Here is an 18,427-nt window from a genome sequence, read left to right as displayed (position 1 = left end):
TAGCAGTATCTGCAATGTCCCTTTCCTTTGTGAAAACAGATGCAAAGTATTCATTAAGAACCATACCAACATCTTCTGCCTCCACACACACATTACCCTCATGGTCTCTAATAGGCCCTACCCTTTTCTTTCGTTATCCTCTTGCTCTTTCTTGATATATTTATATATCTTTGAGTTTTTCTTAATTTTACTTGCCAAGAATTTCTCATGCTCTCTCTTAGCACTCCTAATATCCTTTTTAATTGTACCTCTTAACTTTCTATATTCCTCTAGAGATTCTACAGTATTTAGCCATCGGTATATGACATCCAGGGGGCTCTAGAATTGTTATTCCCACCCTTTTTCTTTAAGGGCACATGTTTGGCCTGAGTCCTTCGGATCTCCTCCTTGAATGCCTCCCACTGTTCCGACACTGATTTACCCACAAGTAGCTGTTTCCAGCCCACTGTGGCCAAATCATTTCTCAACTTAGAAAAGTTAGCTTTTCCCCAATTTGGGACTTTTATTCCTGGTCTATCCTTGTCCTTATCCATTACTACCTTGAATCTGACTGAATTATGGTCACTGGCACCCAAGTGCTCTCCCACTGATACCCCTTCAACCTGCCCAGCTTCATTCCCCAAAACTAAATCCAGAACCGCCCCCTGCCATGTTGGGCTTGTTACATACTGACTAAAAATGTTCTCTAGAATGCATTTTAAGAATTCTGCACCCACTATACGCTTCACACTATATTTGTCCCAATCAATATTAGGATAGTTGGTTTTTGGACTTCACAGAAATTTGCCGATATATTTGCTCCTCTATCTCCCTCCCACTGTTGGGGGTCTATAATACACTCCCAGCAGTGTGATCACCCCTTTTTTATTTTTCAGTTCAACCCATATGGCCTCATTTGATGATCCCTCTAACATATCATCCCTCCTCACCGCTGTAATAGTTTCTTTAATGAATATCGTGACCCCGCCCCCTTTTTAACTCCTCTCTATCCTGTCTAAAAATCCTGTTGCCAGGAATATTAATCTGCCAAACCTGCCCCTCTTTCAGCTATGTCTCTGTAATGGTTATAATGTCATACTCCCAAGTGTCTACCTGTGCTCTTAGCTCATCCGCCTTATTCGCTATACTCCTTGCATTGAAGTATATACCATTCAGCACAGGAAGATCTCCTTGCTTACTACATACTAAAACCCTTGTTTCCTCTGTCTTACAGATTCTCGTTCTACATTCTTGCTTTGCAATTTCAGCTTTACTTCCCTATGGAATTTGTTCTCGTGTTCCCCCTGCCAAGCTAGTTTAAACTTTTCCCAACAGCACTAACAAAACTTCCCGCGAGGATATTGGTCCCGGCGTTGTTGAGGTGCAATCCATCCGGTTTGTACAGGTCCCATTTCCCCCAGAAGCGGTCCTAATGCCTCAAGAATTTAAAGGCCTCCCTCCTACACCAACTCTCCACCCATGAATTCATCTGCTCTATCCGTGTACTCATGAGCACGTAGCACCGGTAGTAACCCGGAGATTACAACCTTTGAGGTCCTACCCTTTAATTTTTTATCTCTTTTTTTTTTTAAACACGGAGCTCGAGCCATTAAAGCTGGAGACGCCTCCTACACACATGGTTGTCTAGGCCACACAAAGCGTCCAGGACTTCCCACATGCCGCAGGACATGCACTCCATAGGACTGAGCTGCCCTGCCATCCCTCTAATTAGACTTATCTGATAATAAAGGAGAAAGCGAGATAATTATCAGTCAAACAGCCAAGTACTTACCTGCCCGGACAAGGGCTGTAAGCTCCTCACCAGAAGTGAATTCCTCCCCGACCTCCGGGACTCCTAGCCCTTGGACTTCTGGCCTCCCGAACTCTCTGGGACTCCCGAAAAGAGAAGGCTGAGACGTGACCTGATAGAGAGAGGTCTTTAAAATTATGAAAAGGTTCGATAGGATAGATGTAGAGAAGATGTTTCTACTTGTGGGGGAGGCCATAAATATAAGATAGTCACAAATAAATCCAATGGGGAATTCAGGAGAAACTTCTTTACCCAGAGAGTGGTGAGAATGTGGAACTCGCTGCCACAGGGAGCGGTTGAGGCGAATAGTATCGATGCATTTAAGGGGAAGCTGGACAAACACATGAGGGAGAAAGGAATAGAAGGATATGCTGAATGGTGGGAGGAAGCTCGTGGAGCATAAACACTGGCATAGACCAGTTGGGCTGAATGGCCTGTTTATGTGCTGTAAATTCTATATAACTGGTGTATTGTGCATTGGATTCATGTTAATCTCTCTTTCCCACCCCTCTGCAGAACTTGTATGATAGTATTAAGAATGAGCCGTTCAAAATCCCAGAAGATGATGGGAATGATTTGACCCACACGTTTTTTAACCCTGATCGAGAAGGCTGGCTATTAAAATTAGGTTAGTTTGGCTAATATTCTATTACTGTGTTATAGAAAACCCAAGTGGTTTGTTACCAAAGTCTTGTTTCAGAATTGGTTGGGTGTCAAGCTAACAAATTAGGTGCACTTGCAGTGAGCTGTGGCTCAGTGGGTAGCACACTCGCCTCCGAGCCAGAAGGCTGTGGGTTTGCATCCCACTCCAGAGACTTGAGCACATAATCCAGTGCCAGTGCTGAGGGAATGGTGCCATCCTTCGGATGAGATGTTAAACCAAGGCCCTGTCTGCTCTCTCAGATGGACATAAAACATCCCATGGCACTATTTTGAAGAGCAGGGGAGTTCTCTCTCTGTTGCCCTGGCCAAGATTTATCCCTCAACCAACATCACTAACACACATTACCTGGTCATTAGCACATTGCTGTTTGTGGGAGCTTGCTGTGCGCAATTGGCTACAGCGTTTTTTGCATTGCAACAGTGACTTCACTTCAACAAGCACTTCGTTGGCTGTAAAGTCCTGGAGTTGTGAAAGGCACTATATAAATGCAAGTCTGTCTTTTCCTCTGTTATTCTATTGGAATTTGTGGAAATGATGTGTGCTTCCGTCCATTATTTTCAGTGGGTGGAATATTGAGAGCCAGCGCGTGCACAAGTGAAAAACCTCCTGCCGTGGAATTCTGGCTTTCCCTCATGCATTCCCGCCAGGCAAATCTTGGCGTTAGCTGTGCTGCTGGGATAATGCATTTCAGTGGTGTCTGTCCTCTGGCATGGAATGCAGGGTAAGGCAGTAATAAGGCACGCTATGGTCCTCTGATGGAGCAGCGCTGGTAGAATCCTGGGATCAGGTCAACCTCGGGTGGGAAATAGTGATGGGAGAACATTTAAAACTCAGGAGATTTCCTTGTCTTGTTTTTGCCATGTTCGTTCTGATGCAGAGGGTAAAATGCACTAAATTCAAAATATATCGTTGTTCATTCATCGTTGCTGGGTCAGAATCCTGGAACTCCCTCCCTAACAGCACTGTGGGAGTACCTTCACCACACGGACTGTAGCGATTCAAGAAGGTGGCTCACTACCATCTTTTCGAGGGCAATTAGGGATGGGCAATAAAAGCTGGCCTTGCCAGGGATGCCCACATCCCATGAATGAATTAAAACAAAAAATAGTTTTGCTTTTGCACAAATTTAGAAGATATCCACCTTTCTATTAAGACTTGGTCAAAGCTCAATGATAAATCAAAGGGCTTTGTAATCCAGACACCAGTTTTCAACTTTTAAGAAATCATGTAAAAAAAAAATCAGTTATTGTTTTTCAGCTGTAATTTAATGTATCCTGGATTGTTTTTATTTTAAGTTTGCAGTTTTAAGTTATTTAAAATAGGTTGAAGCTTCCTCTTAAAAACATAGACTGCAGGATGAAGGTTTCGTCAGACAAGTTAAATTTTAAAACTGTTGGACCTAATGCAAAGGAAATCTTCCAGTGTTGGGCATCTTCTGCACCGTGCTGGGGTTGGGTGTGATAAATGTTTAGCAATGTACATGGCGGGTGTTGTACCATCGCGGCAGTCTTGACGTTGCAATGGGGCTGAAATTGGTCTTCGCCAGTAGCACGACACAGGCACTAGCAAATAGTCCACCTGTTTCTCACCGCGGCCCGGTCTTTCTTTGTTCACTGACTGCTACTAGTGATGTCTGGTTTCACTCCCGATGTGTTATCCCTGCTCCCACACTGTGTGGCCTGCTGTAAAACAGGCAACGCTATTAGCAGCTGTTTGTGCGGGGGGCTTCTATACAGGGTGGTGAGAGGGGACTACATGTGTTGGCAGCATCCAACAACATAATGTCCCAAAAAAAGAAATCACTTGGGGCATTGCCCAGCACTGTGTGGAGGATGCAGCCTGCATGGAGAAATGGCAACTGCATCCTTAATTTTGTCTCTAAATCCACTCGTTATTTTGGTTTTCTTGCTGATGGGAGGAGCTGTTGTGTGTTGCATTTTAACACTAGATTCTTTCTATGTGCTTTGTTTATCAGTACATGGGCTTTGTACAATGATGCAGATTTGCAGTTCCATCATTCAACAAACGTGTTAGGTACTGGGGCCGGGAATGCTGGTTACAAAACCGTGCACATTAACCATTTGACTTCGTTTTTTTTGGTCACACTACTGAAGCTAATCGCATAGTTTTTACATTTGTGGAACCGTTTCAACTTTCTACACACGAAGCAGGTGGCATCCTCAGTTATAATTTGTGCATGTCTTTATTTTTCTTGCAATATTTGTGATTTTCCTATTGGTTTGTTTGTGTGTGTGTGCTTGTTTGTTTGTAGTTTTATTTATAAAATTGGCTTAAATGTGCCTTCTTGTTTTCCTTATGGCCTATGACCTGTCACCTTTCTGTTCTGTGACTGGCTGTCTCTGCTTATTCTGCATTAGGAGGTACGTACCAGAAGAGCCTCTTGACTTGGTTGCATTACTTAACTTCTGTTTTCCCTTCTGTTTTTTTTCCCCCTAAAAAGCAAGAAAATATTGTTGTGAAGTGCCTCCTGCAATAGTCCTTCGCCTGTAGTTGCAATTTCACTACGATATTGGATCCCCCCTTTCTGCTATACTCCTTCAGTATCTCATCAGGATTGTTAGTGAAATGCACGATCTTTGACTGTTGGCGTCCCGGTGCGTTTTCTTCTCGTCAACCACCAGACCAAATTAGTGAAATATTTGTGCGTGTTCCAGCTGCCTTTTGCTCTGCTCTTGTGTTGACTTCTCAAATAAAACCAGACGACACGAGCATTTCATCATGTATCTGATTCCCTTAGGAAAAATCATATCAAGGGTGGTATTAAACAATTTTTAAAACCCTGATCAAAAAGATTTGTTGCATGTGCTTTTATTAGCATTCCCTCTACTGAGATTTCAATCATTCCCAGCAGGCACTTTACTACATTATTTGCACTTGGACTGTCCTTTCAGCTTGTATGTTGACATGCAAAGTTAACTTGTAGCCACGGGCTGGTAATGTTCTGAATTAAAGCTGTCAGTACAATAGTTTGTACGTGGACTCGTTTAACATTTTAACTATATGACACAAGCTAATTCAAGCCTTGCCTTAACTTTTATCGAAGAATGCTCCCTCACAGATCTTGCTTGTGATTAATAATATAAACACCGCCGGGGTAGCTTTATAGAACCGCCTCTTTTCCTAGCTAAAACTTTTAAGTAGGGCAATTAAATCGAACCACAATAAATGTATTTAATTTGCCTGCTATTCTAGAAATGGGAAGATTGGAACATTGCATATTGATACTGGGTCCATTGAGATCCACTGTAGCATTGCATGGCTGTAGGCATTTCAATGAAGGACCTGATGTTTGGCACAAATTGTAAACAGCTTTCCTAGATTGCAATGTCACTTTCCACTCTTAGGTTGGAGTCTTAGCGAACTTAAAAATTGAACAACATGTGGGCTGAGCATCTCCTATATTAAAAAAAAGTAGACGGGATAATTGCCTTTATAAATAGAGGCATAGAATATAAAAGCAAGGAAGCTATGATGGACCTTTTATAAATCACTAGTTATACCTTAGCTGGAGTATTGTGTCCAAGTCTGGGTGCGACACTTTAGGAAGGATGTGAAGACCTTGGAAAGGGCGCAGAGGAAATTTACTCGAATGGTACCAGAGATGAGAGACTTTTGTGATGTCGAGAAATTAGGGATTGAGAGATTTAATAGAGGTGTTCAAAATTGAGCGGTTTTGATAGAGTAAATAAAGAGAAACTGTTTCAACCGAAAGGATGGTCGGTAACCAGAGGACACAGATTTAAAATAATGGGTGGAGGTGAGGATTTTCTGTTTTTACGCTGCGAGTGATCTGGAATGCACCACCTGAAAGGGTGGTGGATGTAGATTCGATAGTAACTTGGAAAGAAAGGTCTGCAGGACTAATTGGATCGCTCTTTCAAAGAGCCAGCACAGGCACGATGGAGCGAATAGCTTCCTTCTGTGCTCTATGTTCCAAATTCTGATACTTATTTTTTTATTCATTGTGCTCCTTAAGGTATCCAGTCCAGCTCTGGTTGATCCCGAGCTCTGCTGGGACACAGATCGGAGTTACAAATGTCTTCTGTCGCTGGGCGAAGAATCCAGAAGGGTAGAAATGCAAGGCATGTTGTGAGTCTCGATTGCTAACCACTGACTGCTGGATGGTACACATGTGCTGGATTATGTGGCAGCATGTTTCTGTGCTGCAGCTCAGTGACTTTGTTTTTGTTTAACACACCCAGATTGAGATCAGAACAACAGTTGGCCTCCTCACAAAATGCCTACAGATGTTGGTAAAGGAAATCAGATACAAAATACAAAGATAGCTTTTTCCCTCCCTCTGCTGGTGCACAGAAAGGGACCTTTAACAGGATTGAGTGACGATCTTTAGTTGGATGCACCAAAACACCTTGGAGACTGAATTAGTTTCAGCTGTTCTAACCATTCTTTACAGCACTGAAAGTGCAGCATGAGAAAGAAATCCAGCTTTCTTCTGGGGAAATGTGGCCCCTTCCTGTCTGTGTTTTGTGTGAGAAGAGATATAAAAATGCACAATGCCACAGAGGATCACTTGTGGACTTAAACAGAAGGAAATTTATAGCAAAAGTACTTCGACTTGTTTAATAATTAAATGTCATCGTATGATAGGAAACAAGTGTTGGGTGTATTATGTTAGTCATCCTTTTAAAAAAAAATTAAATAAAATAGTTAAAAGGACAGGCAAATTTTGAAGCCAAGATACTTTTAAAACTTTTTTTTTCTGTTTTCGAAACTTGTCTACTTTAGGAGGAAGAGTAAAAACATGGAAACGGCGATGGTTCATTCTCACAGATAATTGCCTATACTACTTTGAATACACAACAGTAAGTTGCTAATTTAGATTCTGCTGTCTGAGCTTGTGAAACACTAATTTTAAATATTGTCTTTCAACCATGAACAAACCATTTTCTTCGCATTAATTCAATCTTCAAAGGCTGATAAATATTTAATGAGTGCAGGACATTGGTGATACAGACTTGCACCAATACAATGTATAATACACAAGTAGTAGGCCATGCGGCCCTTCAATCCTGCTCCGTCATTCAGTAAGGTCACTTTCCTGCCCTATCCCTCGAGTCCAAAAACCTATCTATCTCAGCCTTGAATATATTCCGCTTCCACAGCCCTTTGGGGTAATGAATTCCAAAGGTTCACAACCCTGAGTGAAGAAATTCCTCCTCATCTCAGTCTTAAATGGCTGACCCCTTATCCTGAGACTATGTCCCTTAGTTCTATACTCTCCAGCCAGGGAAAACAACTTCTCATAGAAAATAGGTGCAGGAGTAGGCCATTCGGCCCTTCGAGCCTGCACCACCATTCAATAAGATCATGGCTGATCATTCACCTCGGTACCCCTTTCCTGCTTTCTCTCCATACCCCTTGATCCCTTTAGGCTGTAAGGGCCATATCTAACTCCCTCTTGAATACATCCAACAAACTGACATCAACAACTCTCTCTGGTAGTGAATTCCACAGGTTAACAACTCTGAGTGAATTAGTTTCTCCTCATCTCAGTCCTAAATGGCTTACCCCTTATCCTTAGACTGTGTCCCCTGGTTCTGGACTTCCCCAACATCAGAAACATTCTGATATGTCCTTACTACACAGTATAAATGCACACGAGGCCCATGCTTGAGAGGTCAGTCTGTGACCTGTCCTTTATTCCTTAGCACTCAAGTGATGAAGGTGGGTGGAGCTTCCCCTTTTATACCTGAAGGTCCAGATTAGGAGTGTCTCCCACCTAGTGGTCATTGTTCTCAGTGTACAACTTAGGTCAGATTATACATGGGTTACAATGCTGATTGAATACATGACACATTCTTCCTGCATCTAACCTGTCCAGTCCTGTCAGAATTTTATATGTTTCTATGAGATCCCCTCTCATCCTTCTAAACTCCAGTGATTACAGGCCCAGTCTCTCCTCATATGTCAGTCCTGCTATCCCGGGAATCAGTCTGGTGAACCTTCGCTGCACTCCCTCAATAGCAAGAATGTCCTTCCTCAGATTAGGAGACCAAAACTGAACAAACTGCAGTAAGACCTCCCTGCTCCTATACACAAATCCCCTAGCTATGAAGGCCAACATACCATTTGCCGCCTGCTGTACCTGCATGCTAACTTTCAATGACTGATGTACCATGACACCCAAGTCTTGTTGCACCTCCCCTTTTCCTAATCTGCCGCCATTCAGATAACATTCTGCCTTCGTGCTTTTGCCACCAAAATGGATAACCTCACATTTATCCACATTATACTGCATTTGCCCACTCACCTAACCTGTCCAAGTCACCCTGCAGCCTCTTAGCATCCTCCTCACAGCTCACACCACCACCCAGCTTAGTGTCATCTGCAAACTTGGAGATATTACACTCAATTCCTTCATCTAAATCACTGATGTATATTGTAAATAGCTGGGGTCCCAGCACTGAGCCCTGCAGCACACCACTCGTCACTCCCTGCCATTCTGAAAAGGACCCATTTATCCCGACTCTCTGCTTCCTGTCTGCCAACCAGTTCTCTATCCACGTCAGTACATTACCCCCAATACAATGTGCTTTAATTTTGCACACCAACCTCGTGTGTGGGACCTTGTCAAAAGCCTTTTGAAAGTCCAAATACACATCCACTGGTTCTCCCTTGTCCACTCTACTAGTTACATCCTCAAAAAATTCCAGAAGATTTGTCAAGCAGGATTTCCCTTTCATAAATCCATGCTGACTTGGACCGCTCCTGTCACTGTTTTCCAAATGCGCTGCTATTTCATCTTTAATAATTGATTCCAGCATTTTCCCCACTACTGATGTCAGGCTTAACCAGTCTATAATTACCCGTTCTCTCTCCTTTTTTAAAAAGTGGTGTTACATTAGCTACCCTCCAGTCCATAGGAACTGATCCAGAGTCGATAGACTGTTGGAAAATGACCTCCAATGCATCCAATATTTCTTGGGACACTTCAATTACTTTGGGATGCAGACTATCAGGCCCAGGGAATTTATCGGCCTTCAATCCCATCAATTTCCCCAACACAATTTCCAGACAATACGGATTTCCCTCAGTTCCTCCTTCTCACTAGACCCTCGGTCCCCTAGTATTTCCGGAAGGTTATTTGTGTCTTCCTTCGTGAAGACAGAACAAAAGTATTTGCTCAACTGGTCTGCTGTTTCTTTGTTCCCCATTATAAATTCACCTGATTCTGACTGCAAGGGACCTACATTTGTCTTCACTAATCTTTTTCTCTTCACATATCTATAGAAGCTTTTGCAGTCAGTTTTTATGTTTTCAGCAAGCTTCCTCTCATATTCTATTTCCCCCTCCTAATTAAACCCTTAGTCCTCCTCTGCTGAATTCTAAATTTCTCCCAGTCCTCAGGTTTGCGGCTTTTTCTGGCCAATTTATATGCCTCTTCCTTGGATCTAACATTATCCTTAATTTCCCTTGTTAGCCACGGTTGAGCCACCTTCTCCGTTTTATTTTTACTCCAGGGATGTACAACTGTTGAAGTTCATCCATGTGATCTATAAATGTTTGCTGTTGCCTATCCACCGTCAACCCTTTAAGTATCATTTGCCAGTCTATTCTAGCCAATTCACGTCTCATACCATCGAAGTTATCTTTCCTTAAGTTCAGGACCCTAGTCTCTGAATTAACTGTGTCACTCTCCATCTTAATAAAGAATTCTACCATATTATGGTCATTCTTCCCCAAGGGACCTCTCACAAGATTGCAAATTTGTCCTTTCTCATTACACATCATCCAGTCTAGGATGGCCAGCCCTCTAGTTGGTTCCTCGATATTTCGTCCAGAAAACCATCCCTAATACACTCCAGGAAATCCTCCTCCACTGTATTGCTATCAGTTTGGTTATCCCAATCTAATTGTAGATTAAAGTCGCCCATGATAACTGCTGTACCTTTATTGCACGCATCCCTAATTTCTTGTTTGATGCTGTCCCCAACCTCACTACTACTGTTTGGTGGTCTGTACACAACTCCCATTAGCGTTTTCTGCCCTTTGGTATTCCGCAGCTCCACCCATACAGATTTCATATCATCCAAGCTAATGTCCTTCCTTACTATTGCATTAATTTCCTCTTTAACCAGCAATGCTACCCCACCTCCTTTTCCTTTCTGTCTATCCATCCTGAATGTTGAATACCCCTGGATGTTGAGTTCCCAGCCTTGGTCACCCTGGAGCCATGTCTCCGTGATGCCAATTATATCATTCGTTAATTGCTGCCTGTGCAGTTAATTCGTCCACCTTATTCCGAATACTCCTCGCATTGAGGCACAGAGCCTTCAGGCTTGTCTTTTTAACACACTTTGACCTTTTAGAATTTTGCTGCGATGTGGCTCTTTTTGCTTTTTGCCTTGGGTTTCTCTGCCCTCCACTTTTACTATTCTTCTTTCTATCTTTTGCTTCTGTCCCCATTCTACTTCCCTATCAGCATAATCTTGTATGTTTCAATGAGATCACCTCTCATTCTTCTGAACTAGAGTATAGGCCCAATCTACTCAATCTCTCCTCATCCCAGGGATCAATTAAGTGAACTTTTGTTGCACCACCTCTAAGACAAATTTATCCTTCCTCAAAAGGAGACCAAAACTGTGCGCAGTACTCCAGGTGTGGTCTCACTAAAGCCCTGTACAATTGTAGTAAGACTTCCTCACTCTTGTACTCCAACCCCCTTGCAATAAAGACCAACATGCCATTTGCCGCCTTAATTGCTTGCTGTACCTACATGTTAACTTTGTGTTTCCTGTGTGAGGACACCTAAATCTCTCTGAACATCAACATTTAATAGTTTGTCATCATTTAAAAAAAATATTGTTTTTCTATTCCCATTACCAAATGGAATAACATCACATTTCCTGACATTATCTTCCACCTTATTGCCCATTCATAATCTGTCTATATCTCTTTGTGTCCTCACAGCTTACTTTCCCACCTAGCTTTGTACTGTCAGCAAACCTGGATACATTGCACTCGGTCCCTTCATCTAAATTATTGATATAAATTGTAAATAGCTGAGGCCCAGCACAACCTTCTGGCACCCCACCTACAGTCTGCCCATAAATGACCCATTTATCCCTACTCTGTTTTCTGTCCGTTAACCAATCCTCTATCCATGCTGAAATATTGGGTCCCATGCCCGACACGTGACTCCCTAAGCAAGTGCTCTACTCTGAACTCCTCCTACACGGCAAGCGAGCCCCAGGTAGGCAGAGGAAACATTTCAAGGACACCCTCAAAGCCGCCTTGATATAAAGTGCAACATCCCCACCGGCACCTGGGAATGTCTGGCCCAAGACCGTCCAAAGTGGAGGAAGAGCATCTGGGAGGACGCTGAGCGCCTCGAGTCTTGTTGCTGAGAGCATGCAGAAACTAAGCACAGACAGCGGAAGGAAAATAGGCCACCCACCCTTTCCTTCAACCACTGTCTGTCCCTCCCGTTAGAGACTTAATTCCCGCATTGGACTGTACAGCCACCTGAGAACTCGCTTTGAGTGGCAGCAAGTCTTCCTCGATTTCGAGGGACTGCCTATGATAATTACCCCAAACCCGAGTCCTTATCTTGCGTAGCAACGTTTTATGTGGCCTTTTGGAAATCCAAATATACTACATCCACTGGTTCCCCTTTATCTACCCTGCTAGCTACATCCTTTAAAAAAAAACAAATTAAAATTGTTGAATGTAATTTACCTTTCATAAAACCATGTTGACTCTACCGAACTATTTTATGATTTTCTAAGTACTCTGTTACCACTTCCTTGATAATAGATTCTAGCATTTTTCTGAAGACCGATGTCAGGCTTACTTGCCTGTAGTTCCCCATTTTCTCTCTCCATCCTTTCTTCAATAGTGGGGTTACATTTTCTATCTTCCAATCCATTGGAACCATTCTGGAATTTTGGAAGTTCACAACCAATGCATCGATCTCTGCAGCCACCTCTTAGAACCCCAGGTTGTAGGCCATCTGGTCCAGGGGATTTGTTGGCTTTTGGCCCCATTAGTTTCTCAAGTACTTTTTCTCTACTGATATGAATTACTTTAAATTCCACTCTTATTAGCCAGCCGCCTGGTTCCCCACTATTTTTAGTATGCTGTGTGTTTTCTACTGAAGACAGATGCAAAATATTTAAAGTCTCTGCCATTTCCTTATTCCACATTATAATTTCACCTGTCCCCGCCACAAACTCCGTTCCCTAGCCAGCGACTCCATCCCTCTCCCTAACATCTGTCTGAGGCTGAACCACACTTCGCAATCTTGGTGTCATATCTAATCACACATCCGTGGCATAACTAAGACCGACTATTTCCACCTCCGTCCTTACCTCAGCTCATCCGCTGCTGAAACTCTCATCCATGCCTGTTTACTTTGAGTTGGCTGGCCTCCCATGTTGTACCCCATGTAAACCTTGAGGTTATCCAAAACTTGGCTGCCTATGTCATAACTTGCACCAAGTTCACCCATCACCCCTGTGCTCGCTGACCTACATTGGCTCCCGGTTAAGCAACGCCTAGATTTCAAAATTCGCATCCTTGTTTTCAAATCCCTCCATGGCCTCCCCCCTCCCACTCCCCATTCTCTTTCCCCCCCCCCAAACGAGATATCTGTGCTCCTCCAATTCTGCCCTCTTGAGCATCCTGATTATAATTGCTCAACCCATTGTTGGCCGTGCCTTCTGTTGCCTAGGTCCTAAACTCTGGAATTCCCTCCCAAACTTCTTTACCCCTCTTTCCTCCTCAAAACCAAGCTTTTGGTCATCTGCCTTAATTTCTCTCTGGCTCGGTGTGAATTTTTTTTGTCTTTTAATGGTCCTGTGAAGCACCTTGGTACATTAATGTACTATATAAATGCTGTTGTCTCAGCTTCGAAGGGACCAATGCTTACTTTTGTTACTCTTCCTTTTTATACATGTAGAAGTTCTTATCCGTTTTCATATTTCTTGCTAGTTTACTCTTGTATTCTATTTTCTTCCTTTTTCATCAACATACTGATTTGCTGCCCCGTAATAAGCTATATGTTATTACTCAAACTTGCAGTGACATTCAGACTGAAGGATTATCAGATAGTCACTGCCCCATTTGCAGAGAATGCATCGTCAGCTGCATTTTTCAAATAGTTTTCCTTCATTGTTATCTGGATTTTTACCCAGTGTCTTGCTTTCCCACCCATCTGCCTACTTTTGGCTAAATATGTTACTTCTACACATGCACTAGTAGTTACATAGAAAATAGGTGGAGTAGGCCCTTCGAGCCTGCACCACCACTCAATAAGATCACGGCTGATCATCACCTCAGTACCCCTTTCCTGCTTTCGCTCCATACCCCCTGATCCCTTTAGCCATAAGGGCCATATCTAACTTCCGCTTGAATATATCTAACGAACTGGCATCAACAACTCTCTGCGGCAGGGAATTCCACAGGTTAACAACTCGAGTGAAGAAGTTTCTCCTCATCTCGGTCCTAAATGGCTTACCCCTTATCCTTGGACTGTGACCCCTGGTTCTGGACTTCCCCAACATCGGGAACATTCTTCCTGCACTTAACCTGTCCAGTCCCGTCAGAATTATATATGTTTCTATGAGATTCCCTCTCATCTTTCTGAACTCCAGTGAATACAAGCCCAGTCGATCCAGTCTCTCCTCATATAATCAATAAGTTCTTGGGTGAAGTAGAGGATAATTGTACTAGGACATGCAGATGTAATTTATTTCCCAGGCTGAGTAAATGTAGTGGAAGCCAAACTGCTGCTGATGCACTTCAAGTCCTTAAAATAATCATTTTTATCATAGGACAAGGAACCTCGAGGAATAATTCCTTTAGAGAATCTCAGCATCCGGGAAGTTGAAGATCCAAGAAAACCTGTGAGTAATTCTCTCCACTTCATGATAGATGGTACATCACACTCGACTATCAGTGAATCAAAGATGTGTAAAACCACCAATACAATAAACACTGCCATTTTTAAGAATGTTTGAACATGTATTATTTACTTTATCAGAGATATGAATGGATTTTAATCTGCTTAAATCCCCGAGAATAGTTATCCCAAGCCCTGATCTTGAGAGTACAATTGTAGGGCTCCTGCGTAGGCAGTGAATTAATGCTTTAATCCATTGCTGTGACCAGAGCAGAAGATCATGGTTTACTCAATGAGCCTCTGCTTGCCATTGTGCCAGTTTTTAAAAGTGGTGCAATTACTAATGGGTAAATAAGAGGGGAACTTAATTGAAGGAAAGTGCAAATGCAAGAATCCCGTGCCCCTCGTTGACACTTGCTATCTAGGTTAACTAATGAAGAATGATACCTAGGCAAGGTATCAAAAGGCTATGAGCATTCATGGAACTGTTGCTCAACAAGAGGGAGGGAGGGAGGGGGAAGTCTTAGTTTCTCCCTCCCCTCTCATCTACCACTTCTCTACCTTTTTTCTCTGGAATGTATTGACCCATATCGCATGAGTTCCATGGGCCATCCTTAATGTTTGGGCCTCGACACTGATCGATCGTCATTACACAATTGAGCAGATGTACATTTTCCAGCAGGAGGCATTGAAATCTGGGCTGAGAGTTTTGCCTCCCTAGCATATGGGCACTAAGGCTAATTGTGGCACCCTGACTGAGATCAGATAACTTGGCACAAACCAGGTACCAAAGCCAAGCAGACGCTGGCCTGTACTGCTCACTGGCTGAAGCTCCCCCAATGGTTTGGGACATTTAAATGGACAGATTTTATCCTCGGGTTCTGCTGTGCTTTGGTCGTTCACCTTCCACCGATCAGAGATTTGTTATCCCCAAAGACTTGGTAATATACACCTGCAACATGAAAAGCTCATTTAACTTTATGTAATTGCTTTAAAATTCCCATCTCTGTTCTAGGTTAATTTATTTCCTGTACATTTGGGTTTTGGTCAGGCTTAGTTGCAGACTATTTCTTGAAAATCAAGTCTCAAGACTGGATAGTTTATTCTTGAGTTTGTCTTGTTGATTCTCAAGTGATCTTCCTTTTGGGCACAAAGGATGAAGATAATTTGATGTGCCCTCTTGGGCTGCAAGGCACAAGGTACTGCCATGGTGATTTATTGACAACTATTTATTTGCTGTTTAATCAGATTTTATTTTCATTCCTCAGAATTGCTTTGAGCTTTTCAATCCCAGCCACAAAGGTCAAGTAATCAAAGCCTGCAAGACCGAAGCGGATGGTCGGGTAGTTGAAGGCAATCATGTGGTTTACAGAATATCCGCACCCACACCAGAAGAAAAAGATGAGTGGATAAAATCGATCAAGTACGTAAATAGGTTTGGGTGTGATCTTTTAAACTAATTTTTAAAAATCAGGTGTGGACAAGGAACACTCCAGAACAAAAGTTCAAGTGACACTTGGCAGTCAAGGAAATGTCAACACACTTAGTACTGGGTCACATTAGACTTGTATATACACGTGAACAGAGCAATGAGGAAGGAGCTGGCAGAGGCAGTGGGCTGAAAGGACTGCATTCAAATTTGGCTACTCCACTTGCAAGGACATCCACTTTGTGGGTATTTCACTGCTGGGCATGGGCAGAGCTGCCATAGAAACCAGTACTTCATGATACCTCAACCGAGCACTAATTGCCAGCACCAGTCTTATTCCTCCACCTGCTTTAAAAAAACACCATGTAGTGTGCTGTGTGTTTTTTTGCACTTGACATGAGCATAGTGTAGATTGACCAGGAATCAAACTTAAAGGCATAAGGAGAGTCTTGAGATATTAGAACTATTTCTACTGGAGCAAAGGCTGCTTAAAGATTTTTTAAATTATGAAGGGTTCAGAGTGAATAGGGAAAGACTATTTCCTCCAGGATGAGATTGCAACAGTTTGAAGAAATATCTTTATATAGGAAAGGGTTATTGGAGCAGGGGGTGGTTGAGACCATTGCATCTTTTACATTAAAAGTTGATAAATAATTGAAGCACAGGAAGGGTACAGGATTGTGGGCAAAGTGCAGGAAAGAGAGATGACTTTTGACTCTAGCAAAGAGCAAGCACAATAGCTTGACTGGCCTATGCTGCAAACGGCTGTTGGAAGTGTGCACGCTTATACAAGAGAGATATAAAAGGAAAACTTACTATGATTGCTCCTGTCCTTAGAGGGTGATGCGTCCACAGGAAGAGGCTCATTGTTTCCTCTCCCCTTTGGTGTTTTTTCAGTATCACTCAACATTGAGTGGATTCATGTAGTTGGTGGCAGTGCCAACTGCAAGGAATTTTGTGGAAGTATTTCTATGTAACTTTTAAACAAAAGTCCTGACTAGGAAATGTAAGATTATGCCCACTGCAAAAGCTAACTTACTGTAGAGAGTAAATTGCCCCTACCCCTATGTGTGTAAACATTTTGGTATGGTGCTAGCACTCTTTTCAATGTACTTTAATGCTCTCACCAAGCAAACCAGCAATGTTTAGGCCAAAGCAAAATTTAAGTACAGTGGTTAAAAGGACCGAGGGGTCTGTTGTCCCTCTGCACTGATTGTTCAGTTTTAGAACTTGTTTAACCTGAATGGACCAACATTTTTATCTTACAGAGCCAGCATCAGCAAGGACCCATTCTATGACATGCTGGCTACCCGAAAAAGGAGAATTGCCAATAAAAAGTAACCTTGCAAGGAAGTAGACATTCTGGCTCCCAATCGCTCTACAGCGCTGAAACATATACCAGTCTTTGAAAGATTTTTTTTTTAAATGAAGGAAGCTACATAATCCAGGTCCTGTTTTTTGGGGCATTCCTCTGCCTAGTTTTACAGAAGCCTTGATTTTAAAGTATTTTAAGACAAAACCTTCGATGGAAGCAATATGCAGCTGTACAAAATTCTGTTGCTATTTTGTAAACATTTTTGCACAGAAACTAGTTTCTATCTAGGGGTAAATATGACGTAGCACCTCTTAACTCAGCTGGCCTGAGATTGAGTGACTGTTTTGCAAAAACAAATGAGCTGCATCTACCAGAAAAACATTGTTTCTATCACCATTTGTGTTTATCTATTAAAATACCTGTAATCAAGTATTAATTTGAAAGGCCAGGGCTATGACTGATGTATTATAAACAGCTGTAAATACTTTATAAATATTGCTAGAATGAGTAAAACAATATTAAAAAAAGCAGAGCATTAATCATGTTACAACCAGAGAACCATGGAGTAGTGCTGTTTTTGGCATAAGTGGGAAGTGGAACTAAGTGCTGGCTGTTCTTACCAAGAACGATCATAATTTAATATATAATCTGCACTATAACATGGTAATTGATATTTATTTTCATAGTGCAATTGCAAAATGTTTGTATTGTAATTGTTTAAAAAATCTAAACCTTAAGTTATGTGTAAATATTGTACAGATTCCATTGTTTTGTTGATACTAAAATATTACAATACATGTTAAGACTATTGTCAATGGCCTGCAGAAATAAAACCTATTACAATTGGAAAAACGTGTTCTCTCTCTCTCTCTTTTCCTCCTGCCAGCCCTAAAACCCTCTAGGATTTCTGGCCCCTTACTCATCCCTGATTTTAATTGTGCTGCTAAGGCTCTAAGCTCTGGAATTCTCTTAAAACGCTCCTTAAACCTAGCTTTTCGGCCACTCAAATTTGATAACTCTCGTGTGAAGCAGCTTAGGATGTTTTACTTGGTTAAAGGCACTATATAAATTCAAGTTGTGTAAAGCCAAGGACAATTTAGAACAAACCAGAAATGTGACAATGATGAGACCATGACTAAATATGTTGGGGTACTGGCTGCAGTCACTTCAGCATATAGTTTTATAATTATTTAATGGGAGGAGGTGAACACAAAGCTCGTCTTCATTGAAGGAGTTATGCTTCAGGTTCTTGAAATCCATGTTTTAATTTGACCAACCAGTTTTCATAAGCAGACTACACTGTTACTTTCTGCCCTTGCAGAGATAAATGAGCCCAAGTTATGCAA

General features: G+C 42.1%; 1 protein-coding gene across 1 annotated transcript in view; it reads left to right on the top strand.

Annotated features, from left to right (window-relative positions):
* The window catches only part of cyth3a (cytohesin 3a), a 41,095-nt gene extending 23,194 nt beyond the window's left edge, over positions 1-17,901 (top strand). The window contains exons 7-11 of the mRNA XM_070900782.1: positions 2,306-2,417; positions 7,221-7,297; positions 14,270-14,341; positions 15,606-15,760; positions 17,035-17,901. Coding sequence (XP_070756883.1) covers positions 2,306-2,417; positions 7,221-7,297; positions 14,270-14,341; positions 15,606-15,760; positions 17,035-17,107 — 489 coding nt within the window. The 3' untranslated portion in view covers positions 17,108-17,901. The remainder of the gene's footprint in view (positions 1-2,305; positions 2,418-7,220; positions 7,298-14,269; positions 14,342-15,605; positions 15,761-17,034) is intronic.
* Positions 17,902-18,427: the final 526 nt, after the last annotated feature.

The sequence above is a fragment of the Pristiophorus japonicus genome, chromosome 15 (assembly GCF_044704955.1).
Source record: "Pristiophorus japonicus isolate sPriJap1 chromosome 15, sPriJap1.hap1, whole genome shotgun sequence".
Taxonomy (NCBI): Eukaryota; Metazoa; Chordata; class Chondrichthyes; family Pristiophoridae; genus Pristiophorus; species Pristiophorus japonicus.
The sequence above is the reverse complement of the archived record's forward strand: the minus strand, read 5'-3'. Positions and strand labels throughout refer to the sequence as shown.